General features: G+C 59.3%; 1 protein-coding gene across 1 annotated transcript; it reads left to right on the plus strand.

Annotated features, from left to right (window-relative positions):
* The first annotated feature begins 3,655 nt into the window (after positions 1–3,655).
* CNGA4 (cyclic nucleotide gated channel subunit alpha 4) lies at positions 3,656–9,408 on the plus strand. Its single transcript, XM_063304796.1, has 4 exons — positions 3,656–3,764; positions 4,211–4,317; positions 7,205–8,200; positions 9,008–9,408. The coding sequence occupies exons 1-4, from the start codon at positions 3,721–3,723 to the stop codon at positions 9,406–9,408; spliced, it is 1,548 nt and encodes a 515-aa protein (XP_063160866.1). The 5' UTR covers positions 3,656–3,720.
* The last annotated feature ends 1,183 nt before the right edge of the window (positions 9,409–10,591 follow it).

Genomic DNA, 10,591 nt, shown 5'->3' on the forward strand with positions numbered 1-10,591 from the left:
TGATAACTGGCAAATAGAGGGAGAAAATGTAGAAGCAGTGAAAGACTTTGTATTCCTAGGTGCAAAGATTACTGCAGATGCTGACTGCAGTCAGGAAATCAGAAGACGCTTAATCCTTGGGAGAAGAGCAATGACCAATCTCGATCAAATAGTTAAGAGCAGAGACATTACACTGACAACAAAGGCCTGCATAGTTAAAGCAATGGCGTTCCCCGTAGTAACATATGGCTGCGAGAGCTGGACCATAAGGAAGGCTGAGCAAAGGAAGATCGATGCTTTTGAACTGTGGTGTTGGAGGAAAATTCTGAGAGTGCCTTGGACTGCAAGAAGATCAAACCAGTCCATCCTCCAGGAAATAAAGCCAGACTGCTCACTTGAGGGAATGATATTAAAGGCAAAACTGAAATACTTTGGCCACATAATGAGAAGACAGGACACCCTGGAGAAGATGCTGATGCTGGGGAGAGCGGAAGGCAAAAGGAAGAGGGGCCGACCAAGGGCAAGGTGGATGGATGATATTCTAGAGGTGACGGACTCGTCCCTGGGAAAGCTGTGGGTGTTGACGACCGACAGGAAGCTCTGACGTGGGCTGGTCCATGAAGTCACAAAGAGTCGGAAGCAACTAAAGGAATAAACAACAACAAGCCATCCCGAGGCACGACTATTCTCCTGCCCGCCCCAGGCCAGGTGGCAGAGCCAGGTCCAGAAGGCAGGAGCGATGTGGCTAACCTCATCTTTGGGGGTAGGATGTTCCAGAGGGCGGGAGCCAACGCAGACAAGGCCTGCCTCCTGGACCCTGCCAGGCAGAATTCCCTTACCGGCGGGGTCCGCAACACGCCCTCTCTGCATGATCCGGTGGGATGGGTTGGTGTATCGGGGAAGAGGCGGTCCCCCAGGTAGCCTGGTCCCATGCCATGTAGGGCTTTAAAGGTGATAACCAACACCTTGAATTGGACCGCGAAGCAAACTGGCACCCAGTGCAGCTCGCGTAGTAGAGGTTTTACACGTGCCCTTCTAGGGGCACCAAAGACAGCCCGCACAGCCGCATTCTGGACCAGCTGGAGCTTCCGGATACTCTTCAAGGGTAGCCCCATGTAGAGCGCACTGCAATGGTCTATATGGGAGATGACAAGGGCATGAGTGACTGTTCGAAGGGCCTCCCAGTCCAGGAAAGGGTGTAACTGGTGCACAACACAAAGCTGCAAGGCCCTCCTGGCCACGGCTGCCATCTGCTCTTTGAGCAGGAGCCATGGCCAGGAGGACCCCCAATTACACACTGGGTCTGTTTGGGGCAGTGCAACACCATCCAGAACCAAAGATGGCACTACCCCGGATATGGAAGAGCCATTAACCCACAACCACTCGATCTTATCAGGGTTCAGCTGAAGCCTGTTGTCCCCCAGTTACCGGCACCACGACTGAACCTGATGAACCAACCCTTAGGACGCAGCAGGGATTCAGCGCCGCCACCGCCGCTACATGGAAACCCGGCTCAGGCTGCGGGGGGGGGGGGGGGGGGGGTTGGGCGAGGTCAGTTCCGACCGCCCGGCAGAGTTTCTGGGGCCTCCGCGCCCCAGGTTTCCCCAGACCCGCCGCCCCGCCCCGACGGCGTGGCGTCCCTGATTGGGCCGTTTAGAGTCTCACCTGCCTAGCGGACCCGGGGGAGCCGCGTTGCTACGAGCGGCCCAGGCGCGCGGCGGAGGGGGCACTTTGCTCCAGAAGCCGCCCGCATCCCGCCATGAACGGGGTGGCCCCGGGCGCCCCCAGGAGGGGGGCCAAGGCCGCGCTCCCCGAGACAGCCGACCCCCAGGCGCCACGGTACAGGGGGCTCGCGAGGGCGGGGGCGCGGGGGCTCTGCAGCCCCGGGGACCACGTCTGGGACCAGGGCGCGCGGCGGTGCCGGAGGACGAGAGGGAAGCGCGGGGCCGCTGGCCGGACCCGAAGCCTCGCAGCCCGCCGGGGGGGGGGGGGGCTCCCAAGGGAGAGGGGGCGCGGGCGCATTTGCGGCAGGCACCAGCTTCGACCCTTCGACCCTGCCTTGCCTAGAGGGCGACAGCACCGCAGGGAAAGCCATTCCGGGAGGGACCCCCGGCGCTTTCCTTAGTCCCTAAGGGTGGCATTCCCACAACACCGGTGGCACCGTGTCAGTGAGAGGCCGGGCATTCTCCCCACTCCCCAGCGTGGCAAGTTTCACCCTGGTTATTTCTGCTTCGGATTTGTGGCTTAGCTGTTGGACTGGCTTAAGAGGAGTGCCTGAGCTGCCAATGGGCCACTTTGGCCATTTTGGGGTGCGGTGGTGTGCAAACTGCCATCTGGGTACTCCCTGGAAGCAGGGCTTCGGATGCTGCCAGCCCTTCTGAAGGCCCATCTTTCTTCTAGGGAAGATTGCAAGGTCAGTGAGAAGCTGCCCGGGTTTTGCACTGGGCAAACGCCACTCCTTGCTGGCACCTCAGATGCATCTGAGCAGTCTGGCCCACAGAGCAGTGCTGCAGGGCCCCCTTTACAGTGTGGCATCCTTAGAAGCTCCCTGGGCATCCCTTCTTTCTTCGCCTCTGGGCACTGGCCAAGGCCCCCGACCAAAGGAGCCAAGTGGAGGGGTTCAGCTTTCAAAGGTTAAGCTGCCTGCAGGCGGAGAAGAACCTGTGCTGATAGAACTTGCTGCCCCCCAGCACTTCCTCTCTTGTCACCAACGCAAGCGAGCAGGTGGTGCCGTCCTAATTTATGGCGTGCATTAAAGAGCGGGGATGGTGGATTCCCCTGCCTTGTTTCCCTCCCCTCCCACCAAACCTCATCAGCTGGCAGGAAAACCACTGAGCAGGGCAGGGGCTGGGAGAGGAGATGGCTAGACCTGCCAAAACCTGGCAAGGGTTTTGCCTGGTTGCCTTCAGAGGGAGGGAAGGTGCCATCAGCTGACTTTTGGGCTCCTTGGAGACATAGCTTTAGCAACAAAAGCACTTTCTCTCCCCCCCCCCTCTCTCTCTGTGCCAAAGGAGTTAATGCTAGCTTGGTGCTATTCCAGAGAAGCACCAATCCCCAGGAGAAGCTGGCAGGGGCAAAGAGAGTGATACTGTGAGGCAGCAGAGGGAGCCCTCCATTCCGCCTCTGAGTGCCACCACTGGTCAGCCCACTGCAGTCTTTCCTGCAGACTGATCCATCCCCAAGCAGGGATCCCCTCAAAGCCTGCCAGGTGCAGAGAGTCTGAAATCGGGTGCCCAGGCCAGAACGGCCCTGAGGACAGCGCCCAGCTACCAGAGGGGCAGGGGTGGGCTGGTTGGAGCTGGGATGGCCCCTGTTCCTAAGAACCCCCAAAGTGGGTCAACCGCAGAGTGCTTTGGGGGGAAGCACACCACGTTGTACCAAGCAAGAAAACTTCTTTAAATCTGGCCCTGCTAAGGCTGCCTCTGGTTTGGGGTGAGGATCGGATGGTGGCCACACAAGGACCACGGCATTCACTTGCGATGCAGCGCAAGCGAGGAAAGGCTGCGTCAGTGGCAATGGCCATATTCTGGGGCAGCCTGAGAGCCACAACTCCCCGTGGAGGGAGACCAGGAGCCCCCTCCCAGAGTACTGCCCACTGTGGTCCCCTTTCACGGACATGCTTGCTCCCTTGCGGGTCCTAAGGGCTGTTCTCTCGGCTTTCTGCTCCCCAGCAAGGACCCGGGCAGGAGGAGCTACGTCCTGGACCCCTCTGGAGATCAATATTACTACTGGCTCGTCCTCATGGTGCCTCCCATCCTCTACAACTGGGTCATCCTCATCTGCAGGTGAGGGACTGGAGGGGCACGGGGTCTGCCCCAGCACAGTGCGCAAGGCACGAAGGAGCTTGCAAGCTGCACCAGACAGTCAGTGAAGGGGAAAAGAAAAGCCCAGCAGAATCCATGCCTGTTAAAGGAGTGCATTTCATAAGCCAAGCAGTCGCAGCCAGGAAAAGAAGCCGCGTAGGAGCCCTTCCACCTTATGGGGGGGAGGAAGGAAGGCATGGCCAGGCCAGGGCGGGGCGGGGCGGCCCTGCATGAGAGGCCACCCCAAGAAGGCAGAACAGGGGAGAGGACTTTGAGGGGTTTCCTGGGGAGAAGAAGGCTGCAGAATGGAGAGGAAAGAAGGCAGCTCAGCCAGGGACGGAGCAGGGCAGCTGACCAGTTCCCTGCGGTTTGGGGGCTGGGCCAGAGCAGAAGGTGCAGGGCCCTCACACGCCTTGTGTCCTCCTCAGGTTCTGCTTTCCCGAGCTGCAGCAGCAGTACCTGCTGCTGTGGCTGGCCCTGGACTACCTCTGCGACCTGCTCTACCTGGCGGATATTGTGGTGCATTTCCATACTGGTTAGTCATCCCATCCTCACCTGCAGAGAGAGGTCCTCACAAGGTGGCAGCAGCTGCCCAGCTGGGGGCCCCGAAGAAGCCTGGGAGGGGAGGGGAGCCCTGCAGAGGGAGGAGAGCTTGGAGGGCCTGCTCCATCCCTGCCACGTGCTCCTGCCCCCTGGCCTCTGCGAGGACCCAATGCAGGAGGGTGTGAGATGAGGCAGGGCGGGATGGGATGGCCTTGAGCAGAGATCTTCCTGCCCTGCTTCCACCTCTGTGGAGTGCTGTGTCCCCACAAAGTGGCTGGGCCTTCTCCACCCTCCCTCCCAAAGATCTTGCAGGGCATTTGGCAACTCCAAGCATGTTCAGGTCCCCCGATCAAGGACAGGGTTGCCAGTGGGTGCCACCAGCAGTGCTCAGCACCCCTGTGCAGACCCTCATGCTAAATGCGGGGAGATCTTTGGGAATCCAGGGCTCCCAGGCCAGCTGAAACTCATGTATCACACATCAGAAGAGCTGGGTTGTGATTCCTCCCCCAAAGTGTTTGTAAATACCCCCAGACTCGGCTCCGAGCCCCTTGGATACCAGGAGTGAGCAGTGTGGCAGGGAACAGGGTCCGTAGCATAATCCCCATGGGAGGTGACCAAGGTGCCAGAGGAAGGCGGGCTCTGCCTCGGACCCCGAAGGGGAAGCGGTCCCTGGAAGGGCCCTCGCTCAAAAGTGGCCAGACCAGCAGCTGAACCAGCAGAGAGTTGCCAATGGAGGACTGTTTGTTTGTTTACTAGATGTGTAAGGCCATCCAGCTCAACAATGGGACTCCCCTCTGGGGAGGGGAGAGGAAAAACCTCTTGCTAGGCTTCCTGACCCTGAAGAGGGAGACTGGGCCACAGAGTTTGGAAAGCTTCAGAATTTTTGCACAGATTTATGTCTGTCCTGCGCAGGAACAAGGAGCACTTGTGGTGGCACGCACTGACAGCCCTCAAGACTCTGGGAGTTTGCATCCAAAATGAATACCAAACACACCCTTAGAAGTTACAGAAGCAGTCCAGGTCCCCCAAAGCTGCTTCTTAGATTTCAGCTGCTTTGCAAAATGTCAGCCAGGAGAGGGCTCCCTCTGGCAGGCAAGGTGTTCAGAAATGTTTTATTGAATTTCGAGGCTGCTCAGCTCCCTTCCGAGGTCGGTGAAATGAGCACCTGGCTTGCTGGGGAAGGGGACGGCCAACCACCCCGCTCTATAGTCTGCCGAGAAAACGTCGCAAAAGCAGCGTCCCCCTAAAGGGTCAGACATGGCTCGGTGCTTGCACAGGGGACCTTTCACCTTTCACCTTCAGCTCCAGACAGCAATGGAGCATAAGCAAGGAACATAAAGCCTGCAAAAAAAGAACCATGAATGTCCAGAAAACATACAATATCGCCACTACCACCCCAACTCGACAGAGGCTCAGCAGCCACCCTTGCTCCAGGCCCGGCAGAACAGATAGGTCTTCAGGGACTTTGGGGAGTGTGAGCGCCATAGCGATCTCTGGTGGGATGATGTTCCAGAGGACAGGTGCACAACAGGGAAAGTGCGCTTCCTGGGTCCCAACAGACGACATTGTGCAAAGGGACCAGGTTGGGTTGGGCCCAGATCCCAACCGGTTACCAGTGAAGGGACCCCACCACAATTGTGGTGCTGCTGAACCTCCCCCTTCCCCCCTCCAGTCAGCCATCAGACCACTGCACTGTCGGCCAGTGGTGCTTCTGGCCATCCTTGGGAGCAGGCTCATCTCAGCATCTCGCAGTTGTCGTACCATGCGATTATAGTGGCATGAGACAATTTGCCAGGGCATTCTGATCCAAAAAGGCTTGCAGCTGGCACACCAGCCAAAGCTGAGCCTCTCAGCCATGGTTGACACAGCAGGAACATGAGACCAAGAGGACCCCAGGGCACAGTTAGCCTCTGTGGGGGGAGCGGCCCCTCATCCGCAGCCAACCCAGAGATTGGAACTGATTGCCCACAAGCCGCAGGTCTTCCTGACGAGACTTAATTTACATCCCCAGCAGAGTGCAGAGTTCAATGTCGTCAGCATCCTGGCGATACCTCACCCAGACTGACAGATTATCTTTCCAACAGTTTCATGTAGATCCTAATGAGGCTGGGGAAGGGAGCCTGGCCTCACAGCACGCCGCACTGACGGCTCTTCCCCCTGTCCTCTGACTGGACCTGCCCATGATAGAAGGCACAGAACACCGTCCCACAGGGCCTCCCCTCCCGGGCACTCACAGCACTGTTCTGTGTCATCAAAAGGGACCGGAAGCACTGCACTCCCAACACAGCTCTCCGGCCGGGGGACCAACGCAGTTTCCATCCCATGACTTCACTTCTGACTGAAAGGGGTCCAGCTTTTCCACTTCCTTTAGCTGAAGTCCCACCACCTTCTCCAGGATCCTTCCCCAAACACTAGATCAGAGGTTGGGGAGAGCTCTCCAGTCAGCTGGACTGAGAGACATCTCCTTCAAGGCAGGCAGTGACTCTCCCTTCCTCAGAGGGAGGGATCACTTTCCCAGCCCAGCTGCACACACACACACACACAGCTGCCCGGAGGAGCCAGTGGGGTCCAACCCACAGGCGGTGGGGCACCCTGAGCACTCCTTGGTTTCTCCGAGTCCAAAGCACCTTGTTCAACCTTGCCAGATGTAACCCAATTGCAGAATAGATGCTCAATAGCCTTACTTGTCCCGAGAGGAAGACCACCTAGCTCTTCCGAGGGACACCTGCCTGCTCTACCGTCAGGAGCAGCCATGGCTGTGGAGGGAGCAGTTTAATTAGGGCCTTGAGGTGGGGCAGCAGAGGGCTTTCCCCAAAGGCCCCTGGCCAAGCACCTCTCCTCCTGTCCCCCAAGCTGATAGGCCCCCATTCCTCTGCCAGGCTTCCTGGAAGAAGGCTTCCTCATTCAAGACCACTCCCAGATCTCTCGGCGGTACCGGCGCTCCTCTGCCTTCCTCTGGGACTTCCTCTCTGTGCTGCCCACAGACCTCCTCTACTTGCGTGTGGGGCTGGGCAGACCTGCAGTCCGGGCCAATCGCTTCTTGCGGAGTCCCCGGCTGTTTGAGGCCTTTGACCGGATCGAAACCCGTACAGCACACCCCAACTCCTTTCGCATCTCCAAACTGATGCTGTACGTCTTCATCACCATCCACTGGAACAGCTGCATCTACTTTGCGCTGTCGAACTTCATTGGCTTTGGGACGGACGAGTGGGTCTACCCCAACAGCAGCTTGCCCGGATTTGACCGGCTGCTTCGCCAGTACCTCTACAGTTTCTACTTCTCCACACTCATCTTGACCACGGTGGGTGACACCCCCATGCCCCAACGTGAAGAAGAGTTCCTCTTCATGGCCATTGACTTCCTTCTTGCCGTCATGGGCTTCGCCACCATCATGGGAAGCATGACTTCGGTCATCTCCAACATGAACCACGCCGACGCGGCCTTCTACCCCAACTATGACCTGGTGAAGGACTACCTGCACACACACCGTGTCGGCCGGGGGCTCCAGCGCCGGGTGGTTGATTGGCAGCAGCATCTGCAGATGAATAAGAAGATGACGAATGAGCTGCAGATCCTCCAGCACCTCCCAGCACGCCTGCGAGCCGAGGTGGCCATCAGTGTCCACTTGCCCACCCTCCGCAAGGTCCAGATCTTCCAGAATTGCGAGCAGAGCCTGCTGGAGGAGCTGGTGCTGAAGCTGAAGCCCCAGGTCTACAGCCCCGGCGAGTACGTGTGCAGGAAGGGAGACGTCGGGCGAGAGATGTACTTCATCCGTGAAGGGCAGCTGGCAGTGGTGGCTGATGATGGTGTGACCCAGTATGCCGTGCTGGGCGAGGGGCTGTACTTTGGAGAGATCAGCATCATCAGCATCAAAGGTGAGGGGAGGGGAGGGGAGGGGTCCCCCTGGGTACCTCTTGAGTTGCAAAGCAGCAGGGCAGGAGACTCCCCAGTTCAGAACTCAGAACAACCACCAGAGGGTCTACCTTGAAGGGCTGACAGTGAATCCCTAAGGTAGGCCAGAACTGAGAAACAAAACTGACCTCTGTTCCAGGTTCATGGGAGAAATGCGAGGTCCGTGGAGGGGGACCCGCTCTAGGCCTGCATATGGCCAGCCGGTGGAAGGGTTGTCCCTGGGCGATACGGCTCAGGCCTTGAAGGGGATACAGGTAGTCCTCACTTAACAACCACAATAGGGGAAGAAAAGCTGATTGTTAAGAGGTACAGTTGTTCAGTGAGTCACCATGTGACTGGACCCAATTTTACGACCATTTTTACAACGGTCATTAAGCGAATCCAGCTTCTCCAGCGGACGTATTTTTGCCAGAAACTCCGCAAACATGCTCGCAACTCGCAATCACGTGACCGCAGGACGCTGCAGCTGGCTGTAAATGTGAGCTGGCTGCCAAGTGCCCGAATTGCGATCACGTGACTGCGGGGGTGGTGTGACGTTTTGCACAGTCGTGTAAGTACAGGTCATGAAGCACTTTTTCCAAGGCTGTCGTAACTTTGGACCATCGCTAAACGAGCCCTAACCCCAGCGTTAACTCGGGCTGTGCAGATCTGCGAGGAGCACTTTGATGGGGGTTTGAGAGAAACGCCCCCGTCCCACGCCTCGGCTGCAGTCTTCAGCGCGCGCAGCAGCCCCTCCCAGCCAGTCCTAGCCCACTTCCCGCTCGCCACAGGGAACAAGTCCGGGAACCGCCGCACAGCCAACATCAAAAGCATCGGCTACTCAGACCTGTTCCGCCTGTCCAAGGAGGACCTGAAGGAGGTGCTGGCTGAATTCCCCGACGCCAAGGCGGTGATGGAGGCCAAGGGCCGGGAGATCCTGCTCAAGATGGACAAGCTGGACGTCAACGCCGAGGCGGCCGAGATCGCCAAGCGGCAGGAGGAGGAGCGGCGGACGGCGGCCCTGGAGGAAGGGCTGGGCGCCCTGCAGACGAAGCTGGCCCGCGTCCTGGCTGGGCTGGAGTCCAGCGCCTTCAAGACGGCCCTGCGCCTGGAGCGCCTGGAGTGGCAGCTGCAGGACTGGGGGGAGGGGGAGGGGTGGGGAGGGGGCACGGAGCAGGGGGCCGAGCCTTAGCCGGCCCCCAGCCCCCCTTCCCCAGTGGGCCTGGCGGGCTGCGGCTTCTGCTTGCCCAGTGCCTGCCAGGGGGGCCGCCTTTAGGGAAGCAGTCCTCCTGGGCCTGGAGTCTTCCACTTCTGACTGAGGGGGGAGGAGGAGAGGCCAGTTGGAAAGAAACAGAACCCACAGCAGCATTCCCCACGTGCAGGGCACACTGGAGGAGATCCTGACCCAGCAGCCACTAGTTTTCTATCTGCAGGGAAGAGAACTCCCCCCTGCCACACTGCACCCCAACCTCTGCACCTCGCTGCTAAGCAAGGCGGCTTCAGAACACTCCCTGGGGCTCAGCAGCACCTGCCTGCCTCCCTCCCTGTCTTCCTGAGTGCGGGGCAGGCAGACCCCCCCCCCAGTCGCCCCTGCGGCTCCCGTACAGACTTTGGGGGGACAGCCGACGAAGAGACAGACTGCTAGGAGCAGAAGAGCCCCCCAAGGGAGTGGGTGGCAGAGAGGTGCCTCTAGGGCAGCGTTTCTCCACCTTGGCAGCCGGAAGACGTGTGGACTTCAACTCCCAGGATTCTTCCAGCTGCCACGGTTGAAAAGCACTGCTCCAGGGGAACAGAGGAACCCCTTGGGCAGCCCTTGGCATCGATGGCATCCCGCGCTACAGGGCCATGAGGCCGAGGGAGGCCTCCCACAGCAGGCAGGGAATGGGGTGCCCTGCAGTTGCCCCAGTCCCTCCTCCAGACAGCAGGCGAGGCCCAGCCCCATGGGAAAGGAAGGAGGCGTGCTCACAGTCGCACTTCGCACCGGGCCCCTCCTTCCGGCAACCGCCTGCTGGGGGTCACGGTGGCTTGGAGGGAGAGAAGGCCATGGGGTGGGGTTTTGCTGCAGGCTGCCAGCTGCCTTCCCCAGCGCCCCACGCAAGCCTCGTGGGGAGAGGGGAGGCGGCAAGAGGGGAAACCTCAGGTGGGCTTCAACCTCGCTCTCTGGTCCTGGGGAAGGAGGAGGGCAGATCAGGGGGTGTTTGCCGGGGGGCGTCAATCTCTGGGACGTTTGGGGTGGAGGGGAAGGCCAGCAGCGGCTGCTGGCCCGGCAGGGGTGGGTTAAACGCTTGGGGGCGGGGAGGATGGAGCAACAGTTAAATATCGGTACTGCATACCACGTGTAGCCACATAATATAATCCTAGGTCCAAACATGGTG

Source organism: Candoia aspera, chromosome 5 (assembly GCF_035149785.1).
Source record: "Candoia aspera isolate rCanAsp1 chromosome 5, rCanAsp1.hap2, whole genome shotgun sequence".
Lineage (NCBI taxonomy): Eukaryota > Metazoa > Chordata > Lepidosauria > Squamata > Boidae > Candoia > Candoia aspera.

Bases quoted from the DNA above. Each gene is read 5' to 3' on its own strand.
- CNGA4 (XM_063304796.1), top strand. From the start codon at position 3,721: ATGGTGCCTCCCATCCTCTACAACTGGGTCATCCTCATCTGCAG. The intron at 4,318-7,204 runs GTTAGTCATCCC...TTCCTCTGCCAG, and splicing joins TGTGGTGCATTTCCATACTG to GCTTCCTGGAAGAAGGCTTC. The intron at 8,201-9,007 runs GTGAGGGGAGGG...CGCTCGCCACAG, and splicing joins CAGCATCATCAGCATCAAAG to GGAACAAGTCCGGGAACCGC.